The 14,487-nt window shown below is 41.1% G+C and overlaps 1 protein-coding gene across 3 annotated transcripts in view; it reads left to right on the forward strand.

Annotated features, from left to right (window-relative positions):
• Positions 1–2,132: 2,132 nt before the first annotated feature.
• The window catches only part of slc37a4b (solute carrier family 37 member 4b), an 18,423-nt gene continuing 6,068 nt past the window's right edge, over positions 2,133–14,487 (forward strand). The window contains exons 1-5 of one of the 3 annotated variants that reach the window (XM_034890552.1): positions 2,133–2,347; positions 3,572–4,100; positions 6,122–6,354; positions 10,017–10,263; positions 13,372–13,524. In XM_034890552.1, the coding sequence (XP_034746443.1) occupies positions 3,953–4,100; positions 6,122–6,354; positions 10,017–10,263; positions 13,372–13,524 (781 nt within the window). In that variant the 5' untranslated portion in view covers positions 2,133–2,347; positions 3,572–3,952. Of the gene's footprint in view, positions 2,348–2,413; positions 2,501–2,523; positions 2,542–3,571; positions 4,101–6,121; positions 6,355–10,016; positions 10,264–13,371; positions 13,525–14,487 lie in introns of those variants that run through there. The other 2 variants (XM_034890554.1, XM_034890553.1) reach the window with 2 other exon arrangements.

A 14,487-nucleotide genomic window follows, 5' to 3' on the forward strand; every position in this document is an offset into this window, starting at 1 on the left:
CAAACTGTATATGTGTAACATATGCCTCTTGCATGTCACATTCAACACAATTTAAGTTTTAATTGTTTTTGTCAGTTATTTGACATTCATTTGGTAGTTGTCGTGTCTACTGCTTGTCCTATTTTCATATTTGTATGATGTTATTTTTTATTTAACATGGTAACTAAGGTAAACGTTGCAGCTATAAAGCTCATAACTGGGGGAAACAAGTCGGACCGGGCCTGTTTCCCTCAGGGGAGTGCTTTTTGACAAAAACCAATGAAAAACTGTTAATAATAATGTAAACTGTCCAGAATATTTATCTAGGTGTAAATGTGCAAGGATCACCATGCCCCATGGACCAAGGCTCAGTCCTTACCACAGTGGCCCAGGGTTTAAATCTGACCTGTTGACCTTTCCTGCATGTCTTCTCTCTGTGTCCCAGTTGCAGTCCCAAAAGTAATCTTAATAAAACATTTTATATTTGGGCTTGTATCCCTCAGATTCACCATCGACATCTGACCTGTCTAGTGTTGTTTCTTCAGTTGGAGTCTGACCGTCAGTCACAGTTAGTCCGCCACACAGGCAGGAGGTTTTTTTTTTAGTAGCTCGACATTTTAAACTGGCCTTTGATCTTTGTGTTCTGGGGTCTAGTTGTGAGCTTTTCAAACCCATAAATCCTGTTAATTGATTTGAGTGCCACAGGCTGGTCCTCGTCATGTAACTAAAGTCACCCCGTCTAGTGACATAAACAACACTCCAAACTACAATGTTTCTTTAAGGCTGCTTTATGTTGGAGTAAGGAATATTTTCAGTGTTTTAAGTTGGGATGGATATTTGGATTGTTATCTTGTAAAAAATGTAGGCCTACTTACAGTCATTTCAGACTGCATGTAGGACTATCCAAACCTAATTTACACACCTATTTGAAATCTTTTTAATTTATAGTCTCAAAAACAGTTATCTCGAGACACTTTAGAAATAGAGTAGGTCTAGACCACAATCTATAATTCATAAAGTCCCAACAATTCTAGTAATTCCCTCAAGAGCAAGCATGGCGCGACAGTGCTACCATGCGCAGTGGCAAGGAAAAACTCCCCCTTTAGTAAGAACCATTTGACAGACGCAGGCTCTAGGTAGGCGGTTTCTGACGGGGCTGGTTGGGGGTGTGATGCACAGTGGCAATAACAGTCACAACAAAGATAATGGAACAGTGACTAAAAAATGGTAGTAGTAGTTTGTGTCATAGCAGGGCACTGCAGGGTGTAACAGTATGTAGCGGGGCACAGCAGGACATAGCTGGACGTAGCAGGACACAACAGGACATAGATGGACGTACTGTAGCAGGACGCAGTATGGTTCAGCTGGACACAGCAGGACACTGCAGGGCACCGCAGAAAAAAGCAGGGTGTTGTGCAGCAGGACCACAGCAACAGCTTCAACCCAGATCTTGGTGCCATCCTAATCCAAGGAAATATCCTGGGTGAAGCAGGGGGGCCTGCTAGGCGGACGCTGAACCTCCTCACTCCCTACCAGCTTTATCAAAGAGAAGGGTTTTCAGGTTTTTCTTAAATGTGGTGACGGTTTCCGCCCCCCAACCCAGACTGGGAGCTTTTAGAAACTCTAGGAATCACAAGTAACTCGGAATTCTGGGAGCGTAGCGCTCTAGTGGGACAATAAGGCACTAAGAGCTCTTCTAGACATGTTGGTGCTAGACCATTTAGAGCTTTACTCTAAGCTAATACAGGAGAAATATGATCTAATTTCTTAGTTCTTAGTCAGAACACACACTGCAGCCTTCTGGATCAGCTGGAGAGTCTTAAGGGATTTATTTGAGCAACCTTTAACCTTTATTGAGGAATTACAGTGGCCTGGAAGTAACTATTGCATGGACTTGCATTGATTTTAGACAGGCTGTTTCAGTAGCAGTTCAACTTCCTCCAGCCAAACAGAAGAGGGCAGTAATGAGCAATGTGAGCTAAATGTTGAGATTATAGCCTAGTACGGAATAGTTTATATCGGTAATAAATACATTATAACATATAATATATGATAATAATAGATGCCGACCTAATCTGCAGAGTCAAGTGTTTAGTTTAAAACGATATTAGACAATGAAGGGTCCTGTGTTAACTGTGTCGTGATAAATTACACATTTAAAGTCGAATATCTTAAATGGAGATTGGCGGCGTGAGTGCATTGAGAATACCAGCAGACATCTGGCATATTTATAACTTTGATGTATCCATAACAACATGAACTATCCTTTCTGTCATGGTGTCACGGTGACGCGCTCAAGAGCTGCAGATTCATGAACGCGCAGCATTCCTTTCAATGATGGGATCAGGAAGAGGGACGCGGATGAAAGGTAACCATCTAGCTTTACAAGCATTTCCTCGTTTAGCGTAGCAGCGAGACGGCGAAACGCTGGATCAGACGGTGTCGAACATCGACTTGTCTTGCTTTTTATCTCGGCTTTTGGTCAAATGTAGGCCTGGAGGACACTCAATATAGCTGCACGGTCCGACCCACAAATCAGTTCGCCACGAGTAACGTTAAACTGTGGGTATTTTGTACTAACAGGGGCAAGAATGGTCCTGTTTGACGGGTTTATCAGTTCATTAGCTAGCTAATGCTGTTGTATGCAAGGCTATCTCTGCCACAGGCTTCCCCCGTGAGGGTCCAACTTCAGTCGGAGTTAAAGTGTTAACATACAGTGAGCATATCATCTAACGTTAAGTGGACTAAATTATACTTAGGCCAGTGGTCATTTGAGGTCTTCTGACTTAGTCGTAACTTTTAGTCTTCTAAAAATACAACCACCTAACGTTAGGTCCCTTGAGTTGAAGGGGCCGCAGCAGCGTAGGACATACGATATGTTCAGGGTTGCTGGCTGGAGTCCTGCACACAGCCCATGCCAGTTAAAGGAGCCACTTTTGACATGAAAAAGTGACCGTAGACTGAGACCGGTCTAGAATGTCACTTTATCAGGAACAGATGATGGGCTGTAAATGACAAGGTGGCGGGAGGGCAACAGACCAGCACACAGCCTCATAACGCCAACACGGAGAACACTTAACTGTTAACATAGAGCATCAGGTCTCTCTGGCAAGGGTGTGTGTGTGTGTGTGCGCGTGCGTCCACGGACTAGGGCTGTATCGTCACAACAAAATCAATTTGACCAATAAACGCATCGCGATTTTTTTGTTTAAGTTGAAAGGAAATATCAGTGCTTTATAGTGTAACTGTCATTCACTTGTTAGTGGTGCCTTTTAGATTTAATTTGATGTTTAATTTGTTCAATAAAAGAATGTTTGAAATTATTACCTTTCTTTTGTTTTAAATTCAACACACAATTTAACATATTTTAGCAGAATACTGAAAGCAGACACAAAACACTATCACATATTACACACTTCGTAATATGCGTGCTCATTTTGTGCAGCCCTAGTGCAAACATGATATCCTTAAATCAGCTTTTATATGCCCACTTAGCCCAATTAAAGCCAAGTGTTGATGTGCTAAATATCGGCAGTTCTAGAATGACCAGTCATTAGTTATAAGTTATTTATTATGCTGTTTTCATTTTCAGATCGGTGTAAGGTTTCCCCTCTCTCATCACTTCTGCAAGCAGCATTCTCACAGATAGAACATTTGAGCGTCCAGCCTGCAAGAAGAGTGGTATCCAGAGTGTTTCACCTCTTTGAAAAGATTTAATCAGTGCTGCCCAGCCAATGCAACGTCCTATTCCATATCTCTAATGTCCCAGTGCGTACAAGTTCTTGATATTGTTGACTTTTTACCAAGAGCAGTCCAACAATAGCTGCTGATTACAGCCGGCGCGGCTCTTAGCTTGGCTGGCTATAATCCAGATGCCAGAGGACCACAATACAAGACTCTACTGAAGACAAGTCTCTGAGGAAACAGTTTTTTTCCTTGAGCGCCTTTTGCTTTTGTTCACTCCGGTGCAGTCATGGGGGCCACAGGCTACGGTTACTACCGTGTAACCATCTTCTTCTGCATGTTCATGGGCTACGCGCTGTACTTCTTCAACAGGAAGACCTTCTCCTTCGTGATGCCATCAGTGATGGAGGAGATCCATCTGGACAAAGATGACTTGGGTGAGAAAGTAGCAATACTAGCGCCATATTTCCTTAAACACTCATTAGGCCTGTAATGGGCCTATTGTTGGGGGAAATCATTGTGCAATAATGCCTAAATCGTGCTTAATTAGCTTGCCAAAAATACACAGTGCAAAGGCATAAGCATGCAGTGTGGCTTACTGAACACTACTGGACACAGAGATGCAACTGCTTCCAGCCTGTTTTAGCTTATTCACCCAATGCTTGATGATTTAAAGTGTGCACACCCCACCTTCTGCTAATGCACATGCATGTGTTAATGTATAATACAGGGTTCAGCAACCTTTTTAATTTAAAGTGCCATTTATAATGCTCTTGTTAATCATTGTGCCATATCAGCAGCATTAAGCCTGCCATCATCACCTAGCCCGCTCAGGCAGTGTTATTTTTGTCCTTTGCACTGGATTCTTTGAAGAAGGCAATGAGTAGTGTATCAGAGACAGTGTAGGGGGGATGATTCTTAGTAGTAGCAGCAGAGTAGAAGATGGGGGATAAAGTCAATCAAACAACCGTAAACAACAAGCCGTGCTCAGTCAATGGCTGTGAAAGAGATCATTTGGCATGCAGATTGGAACATTTCCAAACGTCTCTTTTGCTAGTGTTCACACATAACGCTAGTGCCCCGTCACGCAGGCCTAATGTTGCTGGCCCCTGGTCTAACACAATACTTTGCTATGTGAAGTATCCTGCCCCCCCACCCCAGCTATGACAGAGGTTCCTCATCGCTGCACTTGACATCAGTGAAAAGCTGCAGTTTGCCAATAGCTCAATAAATGATGGACAGTCAAAAGTGTGCTGAATATTAAACTGCACAAGAAACAGCTGCAGCAATGCTAACAGCTCTTTGAGGCTGTGCTTAAGCAGAGTGGTCCTTTCACCTAGAGGTGTCCCAATGCCGTCTAAAATGCTGGTATCGGTAAGTAAGTATAAAAGTAGAGTTTATGCACCAAGCCGATACTACATAATAAAGCCCTACAGAAAATCTATGTCAAAGTAGTTTATTTATGTTATTTTTTCTGTTATAACTGACTGTCAAACTGGATCATTGCTTATGTTTCACAAAGAGTTTAACCTGGGTCAGGCCAACAACAAAGATAGAAATCATATCACATCCATACAGGGACAGAACACATACAGAAGTATACAGTTGTTAAAACATAATAAAATATATGACACACTGGTATCTGATCAGTGCTCGGTATTGGCCAATACACAAGTTCAGGTATCAGAATCGGTATTGGGAAGCAAAAAAATGGTATCTGACCATCTTTACTTTGAGCTAGGCCTAAATGCTATACTTTAGAAGGTATAGTATATACCATGTTCACATACTTAGTGTAGCATGTTGGCATGCTAACATTAGCTTATTAACACAGAGTTCAGCTGAAGCTAAAGCTTTTGTAGGAATTTGGTTATTACCCAAAGTATCTGACAATTTAGAATGTTCGGCTGACTGTAGTGCTGGATGAGAAGTCAGATGGTCACCAAAGTTGTTAAAATTCATCCTGTGGAGGACATGAATGTCTGAACCAAATTTCATGGCAACCCATCTCATAGGCTAGGTGTAGTAGAGATAGTTCGCTCTTAACTACAAATGTCAGCCTCGTGATGATGAAGTCATTCTCCGGGAACCATGAAATGAGTGTCTGGACACACGTTCCGTCTGGACCAAAGTGGTGGACTGAGCGACACTAACCGACACCAGATGTTCTTGCCATCGGTAGAGCCTCTTTTAGTGTGGCTGATTAAACAGTGACCCTCCAAATATTCTATTTGTCTTCATACAGGGCTGGTGCGTTTTCTACTGTCTGTACTACTACTGAGAGCAACCTTGACACAAGCAGAGGGTGTGAATTTGGACAAAGACTAATTTGATATTATAGGCGGTGAAATTACTTTAGTCTTCGGTTGTAATCCGACTTTGGGTACCTTCTGGTTTGGTGTCTCCTAGTCGCTCTGTGTACAATGCTTTAACAGTGCCCTTCATGGTGTCTCTACAGGTCTGATTACCAGCAGCCAGACCATGGCCTATGCCATCAGTAAGTTCATCAGCGGCGTGCTGTCGGATCAGATTAGCGCCCGCTGGCTTTTTTCCATTGGACTCTTCTTGGTGGGAAGCATCAATGTCGCCTTCTCCTGGTCCTCCACTGTCCCCATGTTCTCGCTGCTCTGGTTCATCAACGGCCTGGGACAAGGCTGTGGCTGGCCCCCGTGTGGCAAAGTGTTGCGCAAGGTAATCCCACCCTGCCCGTCACCTAACGCAACACAGATCCCTTATACAGTGTAGTGTTCAGAGTAGGGATGTGCAGTTACTCAAATTTTGATTTTGGCTCCTGTTAATCACAAAAGGTAATAATCGAGAAAAACAATTGTTTTTCACATTAAGTTTTTGAAAGTGAACTGAATGGACAAAGGCAAAAATGCTCAAACAGGAAAAGTATTAAGGGAAGTTTCACTCAAGGTGTTTACACTTTATTTGTTTAAAGGGTAACTTTGTTTTTTTTAACCAATGTTTTTGTGTCTAAGTGACTGATGGGAACATATTTGACATTGGTCCATTATTAAGCTGAAACGATGCTGTCGGTAGGCAGCGAAACAAGCTTCAATTTAAGTTAACAGGGCAATTTTCCAGCTTGTATTTACGTTGTAGTGGTCGTTTTGTCATTGTCAGGCTCCGATTAATATTCCAAGTGTCTGACAACATTATGGAAAGAATTTCTAAGGAGGTCAACCTTTTTGGTAAAGAGTAAGATCCTTTTTTAAACATAAAAACATCCGCAAAATTGCATTCGCTAAAGACACCAGACTCCATGTACAAAAACATTCTTTTAAGTCATTTTAGCATCGGGGAATACACTTCATTTGAAGTCGATAGAAACTAAATAAAACTATGAAATGCCGTTTTGGGTGGTCATACCATTTTTCCAACAATCACAACTCTAGTTTTGGTTGAAATAAACATAGTTTACCGATTTAACATGTGAAAATGTGTTTGCGCTATACACGCTAAAAGTGTTATTTTTTAAATGGAGTCTGGTGGGTTAAGCGTTAGTGATCTCAGAGCTGTTCCTGGTTAAACAAAAAGGTCTTAAAAAGGTCTATCTCTGTAGTGATCCTTTCCATAATGTTGTTCAACACTTAGAAATATCAATCCAAACCTGTCTGTGGAAAAAAAAAAAAAAATCCTTTAAGTGGACAAAATTGTCAATCCACATTGGCCCCATAGGGTTATATTGCAGCCCAGTCTGCAGCTGCTGCTCAGTGTTCTCATTTAATACTGTATCAATTTTGTATGTTTATATACAGTGTGTGTGTGTGCGTGCGTGTGCGCGTGTGCGTGCGTGTGTATATATAGATCCACAGTACAGGCCGAAAGTTTGGACACACCTCCTTCAATGCGTTTTCTTTAATTACTATTTACATTGTAAATTATCACTGGAGGCATCCAAACTATGAAAGAACACATGTGGAATTATGTACCTAACAAAAAAAGTGGGAAATAACTGAAAACATGTCTTATATTCTAGTTTCTTCAAAGTAGCCGCCCTTTGCATTTTTAATAGTGTTGCAAACCCTCGGTGTTCTCTCAATGAGCTTCATGACGTAGTCACCTGAAATGGTTTTCAGGGTGGCCTTGTCAGGGTTAATTAGTGGCCTTTCTTGCCTTATTAATGGCGTTGGGACCACCAGTTGTGTTGTGCAGAAGTCAGGTTGATACTCCTACTCCGACAGCCTTATTGGACAACTGTTAGAATTCATATTATGGCAATAATATGAAAATGGTAAAGAGAAACAAGTGGCCATAATTACTTTAAGAAATGAAGGTCGAAAAAATTGAATGTGTCCTCACGTGCAGTCACAAAAACCAGCAAGCAATACAACAAAACACAACACTGTGAAGCATGAAGGAGGAGGTGTGATGGTGTGGGGGTGCTTTGCTGGTTTGCTGGTTTTTGTGACACATTCAATTTTCCTTCCTGCTTTACTGGTGAAAGGCATACTGAACCAGCATGGATACCACAGCCTCCTGCAGCAACATGCGACATCCCATCTGGTTTGCGTTTAGTTGGACCGTTATTTATTTTTCAACAGCATAATGACCCCACACACACCTCCAGGCTGTGTAAGGGCTATTTGACCAAGAAGAAGAGTGATGGAGTGCTGCACCTCCACAGTCACATGACCTGAACCCAATCAAGATGGTTTGTGGTGAGCTGCACCGCAGAGTGAAGGCAAAAGTGCTGAGCATCTCTGGGAACTCCTTCAAGACTGTTGGGGAACCATTTCAGGTGACTACCTCTTGAAGCTCATCAAGAGAATGCAAAGCAGTATTCAGAGCAAAGGGTGGCTACTTTGAAGAAACTAGAATGTAAGACATGTTTTCAGTTATTTCATACTTTTTTGTTAAGTACATAATTCCACATGTGGTCATTCGTAGTTGTGATGCCTTAAGTGATAATCTACAATGTAAATAGTCATAAAAATAAAGAAAACTCATTGAATGAGAAGGTGTGTCCAAACTTTTGAATGTATAGTACAGGCCAAAAGTTTGGACACACCTCCTCATTCAATGCATTTCCTTTTTTTTCATGACTATTACAAATTGTTTTTATTCCCTAAAAATTACCCTTTCACTGTTTCTTAAGTTCAGTAAATGCAAAATATTTCCAAAAGTCAATGAGTAATCATGTTCAACTATCGTGATGTCAATGTTAACCAAAAATACTTGTGACTATGTATTTATTATATTATGTAGTTCAGAGCCAATGGAAGTCCCTCTGAACACGCAGGCTGCCCGTGAAGCCTGCTCATACTATTCTGGGCAGCTATTGAAAGGGTGTAACCCCAGGGTGGCAGCCACCTGCTGTCACACATATTGTGCTCAGCCCCTTGGTTGTTGGAAATGTTTGGAGGAAACCTGTTCCCTGCTGTCAGACAGTCCTGACCTTTGGGCCAGACGCGGCATTGCCTGGTTTGAGGAAATGTCAGCCTGTGCCAGCTGTCTGAGACACTGTCCCAGTCCAACAGGGTCATAGTAACATTATACTTTATACAAATAGAGTGTTTTCCCTGGCTTTGTGAAAGAAGATGCACATATTTGGAAAGGGGGTGTAGGCATCCTTCCTCAAGAAAATGTTAATGTTTTTTTAATTAAAAAGATGCAATTTTCCCCAACATTTCGTCTCTTTTATGGGTTTTTGTAGTCATGTTGTGTCTCTTTATGGTCATTTTTGTTTTCTTTAGGGGTTGCTCTGGCTCTCTGTGGTCATTTGGCCTCTCTTTGTATTCAGGGTTTTGTCCCTTTTTTGTGGTGGTTTTGCATCTCTTTTTCACATCATATTGGACCAGTATTGTTGGAAAAGCTTTACCAGATAATAAATAAATAAATAACACTCAGAAAGAAAGCTTAAAAGACAGAACATGCTACTACAGTCATTAGATCAGAGAAAAGTCATTGGGCTTATAACGGCAGGGAAAACCCTTCAAAGTAGCTTTGGATCACGAAGCTCTGGTAAATGGTATGCATTACAGGAAGGACTCTGAAAGCAGATAGAAACCCTAAACACATCCGGCTATTCTCCGCTCAGAGACAACTTGAGGCTCGTGAGAAGCCGCCTTAAAAGTAGCAGTGTTCAAAAGGTGGGGAAGAAATAGGCTTTGGCACGTGTTCAGTGTGCTGAAGGGGATCAGATTACAGGAGAAAGAATTTATAGAAGATCCACAGTAGATCTTTCTAAGGGAAAAATAACTATGTCCAAAGGTGTTTTCTTTGTCCATTGTTAGTTATCGTTACCATCTATTCTCTGTAGCTGTGTTTCCCGATAGTTGTAAACATGAATGTGAAATGAGGGATATCTACTGACTTTTCTCTGCTCTGTGTCTCTTCCCCATCAGTGGTTTGAGCCCTCCCAGTTTGGAACATGGTGGTCTGTGCTGTCCTGCAGTATGAACCTGGCTGGAAGTCTGGGTCCGGTTCTGGTCACGGTGCTACTGCGGTACTACGACTGGAGGACTATCCTGACCATGTCCGGCATTTTCTGTGCTGCCTTCTCTTTTGTCTGTGTGGTGTTTGTAAAGAACGAGCCAAAGGATGTGGGCCTGCCCAGCATCGAGGCAGCAGTCAAGAAGGGCACTAAAGGAGGTAAGAAACGAGAGGAGTTGATAGCACATCCCTTTCAAAGACCACTCCACTAAGATTTAAACTATTAACCCTTTGCATTGGTGCACGACAGTGCTGCATAACAGAACCTGATTCAAATGTATTAAGTCAGACTCATTGGTGAATGAAACCAGAGCAGAGGAGCCAAAGTAGCCCATTTTTTTAATTCTGTAACTTTAAGTTAATCAGGCAAATAAAAAGCCAATACAGATAATCTGCAAACGTCCCAAAAATCGGCGAGCAGGATTACATTGGGCAGAAAGGCTGAAGATGGTTAGCTCAAAGCACTACATTCACTTGGTGCCATCCCTTTTGGTTCTAACATCCCGACCGTGGGTCTCCCCCAAAACCTACATTTGGGATTAGTCAAACGCCGGAGTACCCAGGAGCCTGTTCAGACTGCAGTGTGTGGAGCTTTATCAAAGCTCACAGGGACACACTTTATTAATGAGGACATCCCATGGCTCGCGCCATGTACAAATACATGGCTGAATTAAGCTCAAATCCTTCATTGGTTTCCTTTTTTTCTTTAGAGTTGCCAAGAGGCATCCATCTTCAGTTGTTAAATCAATGGCCAAATATTTTGATTATCGATTCCTTTTTTTTAAATGAAAAAATTTGAAACTTCTTCTAGGGATGTAGTGTAAAAGGTGAAAGTTTAACCTCACGGTTATAGTCACCAAAATTATCACAGTTTTGGGTATTATCGCATTTTTTCTTTTTGAAAAGTGTGTTCAATGCCTTTAGCAGCAACTTTTTTTCCTGCACGTTCTGCAGACATCCCTAGTTTCTACCCTCCTCTGTGAAAGTAAACTGAATATCTGTGGACATCGGTCTTATCAGCATTGAGCTGTAAGACATTTTCTGCTTACCAGTCCCTGATAGCGTTTAGACTAGGTTTTTTTTCTTTTAAATGCGTAATCTCATAGAATGCTCCGTTTTTTTTTGCAAAGCCAATCTACCGCTCCGTAAACCACTGTCTGATCATGAGCCAGTCAGAGTTGTTCCCTCCACACTGCGCAGCTTAGTTTCTACATGTAGACAGTCACAGAGGACAGAGTAACATGGTGCTAGTTGGCATCTGTTAGCTCACAGAGCTCTGGGGCGCAAGTAACATTTTTCCTCTAGGATGCACCGGTGCACCTACATTCCTCGCATCCGCTGCAATGTTGTTATATGGATATGGTTTAATTTTGCGTTACATAACCCATTTCTTCTGCACGGCTGTGCCTGTGTTAGATATCTCCTCTACTCTCTCTCCTCTTACTCTCCGTGCAGCCCCGCCACTCAGTGGCACCAGTCCACACTTCTGACATTGGCCAGAATATCATAGTTCATAAAAATGCAGCGCAATGACGATACAGACATTTCATACACACGTGTGTAACTCTGCTGACCCGCCATTCGACCCGTGCTGGACCCATTAATAATGAGTCAGCTGTCTCTCTGTAAGCAGCACTCCCTCTCTCTCCCTAGCTCTTTAAATCAGTTGTTGTGTCAGAGATACATTTAAAAAAAAATATATATATATATATATATATATATATATATATACATATCTTAAGCTATTTATTTGAGATAGCTAATTTTCATTTACATGTGTTGCAGCTGGATGTCTATACAACATACAACTTCAACATAAGACAAATGTAGCATATTATGGATATGAAAGCAGTTATAAATAGCCTATGTGACAATAAAAGTTGTATGGTTAAAATCAACAAATAATTGTGATCACAATATTGATCGAAATAATCTTGATTATCATTTTGGCCTTAATTGTGCAGCCCTAGTTTAGACACTCAAGAAGCCTTGATGACGTAAAAGCCAAACAATAACCATGATCGCTGCTGTCACAACTGTAACCCTTGTCACTGCCCAATGTGAGGATAGTGTCGATTTGAGTCGCGCTTGCTCAAATGTAAACGGTTTACAGCAAAACACGTCATACCCGATGAGAGTCAAGTCACACCGGCTCTGGTTGAGTGCAGATATGAGTTGTGCATGCTCAGAATTAAACGGTTTACGACATAACTGTCATACTAAAATTTGTGAAATCCATGAGATAATAAACATTTCTCATAACAAACGATAACAGAAGATGGGAATCGTTTCAAAAACGTTTTAGCTATCCATGGTTGTTAGGTTGCTAACGTTAGCTCAAAATTCCATTCCAGTGACAGCTTTTGTTGTTTGATTGCTAGCTTGTAGCATAGCTAGCAGTCATGTACGTACATTGCATACATATTTTTTAATAAAATCCAGAAATGAATAACAAAACATAAACAGATTTACCAAACATTAGTTATTTGAGGTTATTTAAAAGTACTCACTAAAATATGATAATGCAGTTTAAAAATAACCTTATCTGTATTATTGTCACAACAAAACAGAGGAACATCCAAATATATTGAAGTTCTGATGAATATAATTTATAAAAATACAAACTTAAGATATGAAACTTAGCTCTTTGGACAAAAACACAATTACAACAACAAAAAAATCGAGTTGCCAACAAGGACGCTGTACAGCGCCCTCTGGTGGACAAACAACAACACTCATAATATGATTGAAGGGGGTTTAGTTTGATTTAATTTTTTTAAATATTCATTTATCGGCCATTGTAAATGGGAAAGGCCTAATATTGGCCGATAAAATTGGTCTGGCTCTAATACAAAATTTCTATCCTTAAAGGAGTAAATGTTATCAGCGTCATTGAGCCTATAAGCATGCAGCATTCTTCTACCCAGATCTAATGCTGCTTGTGATTGGCTGTCTTACACATCGTAGAAGCACGCAGGAAAAACTCTACGTTGCATAGAGACGGGGCTCACGCATTTGTGTTGTATTTCGACAGGCTTGACTGCAGTGGTGGAATGTAACAAGTACATTTACACAAGTACTGTACTGTAGTTAAGTACAGAAAAACTAAAATAGAAACTTGTTAAACAAGATTTGTACCGTAATGTAATTTTTTCAAAATGGATTTTAAGGATCCTTTAGAACTGGAATCAAATTTACAGTATTGGTACCGCTTTATTTTCTGTGATGATACCCAGCCCTATCCCTGTCTGTACTTGACCTCCCCAGGGACCAGTGAGAGTACCCTGAGGGAGTTCCTCCTCTCTCCGTTCCTGTGGGTGCTGTCTCTGGGCTACCTGGTGGTGTTCGGGGTGAAGACTGCTGCCACTGACTGGGGACAGCTGTTCCTCATGCAGGAGAAAGGCCAGACTGTTCTCATGGGTATGCACTCAAGTTTTCCATTGCTTCTTACTAGCGCTGAACGATTCATCCTTTTCATATCCAAATCACCATTTAAAAGAATGCAGTTAGACCAAGAAAGTTTTCAGTTAAAAATGTGTGTTAATGTCCATAAAGAAGCCAAGAAAAGATTAGAGATTCGTCTTTTATGTAAAAAAAAAAGTTAGATATTCTTTCCATCATTTACACTTTCAAAATGACAGAAAACTAAAAAATGGCGTCTGCAAAAGTTTGGGCACTCTGCAGAGTTAATACCTTGTACTGCCCTCTTTGGCAAGTATCACAGCTTGGAAATTTTTCTTGTAGCCAGCCAAGAGTCTTCTAATTCTTGTTTGAGGTAACTTTGCCCATTCTTCCTTCCAAAAGTCTTCCAGTTCTTTGAGATTTCTGTCTGTCTGTCACAAACTGCTCTTGTAAGGTCTATCCATAGATTTTTTTAATTATGTTGAGGCCAGGAGATTGTGAAGGCCATGGCAAAACCTACAGTTTACGCCTCTTGATCTAATCCACCGTGGATTTTGAGGTGTGATTAGGATCATTATCCATTTGTAGAAGCCATCCTCTCTTTAATTTCAGCTTTTTCACAGATGGCATCAAGTTAGCGCCCAAAATTTGCTGAAACTTTATTGAAACCATTTTTCCTTCTACTCGTGAAATGTTCCCTGAGCCACTGGCTGCAATACAACCCCAAAGCCAAGCAGGATTGAGCTCATTGCGGCCAAAAAGTTTTATTTTAACCTCATCGGTCCACATAACTTGTTTCCACAATGCATCAAGCTTGTCTACATGGAGGAAAATAAGTATTCAAACATCCTGTTATTTTGCAAGTTCTCCCACTTAGAGCTCACTCCAAGGATTAACTTTTGGGTTTACAGTGGTGTGAAAAAGTGTTTGCCCCCTTCCTCATTTCCTGTTCCTTTGCATGTTTGTCACACTTAAGTGTTT

This window comes from Etheostoma cragini, chromosome 13 (genome assembly GCF_013103735.1).
Source record: "Etheostoma cragini isolate CJK2018 chromosome 13, CSU_Ecrag_1.0, whole genome shotgun sequence".
Taxonomy (NCBI): Eukaryota; Metazoa; Chordata; class Actinopteri; order Perciformes; family Percidae; genus Etheostoma; species Etheostoma cragini.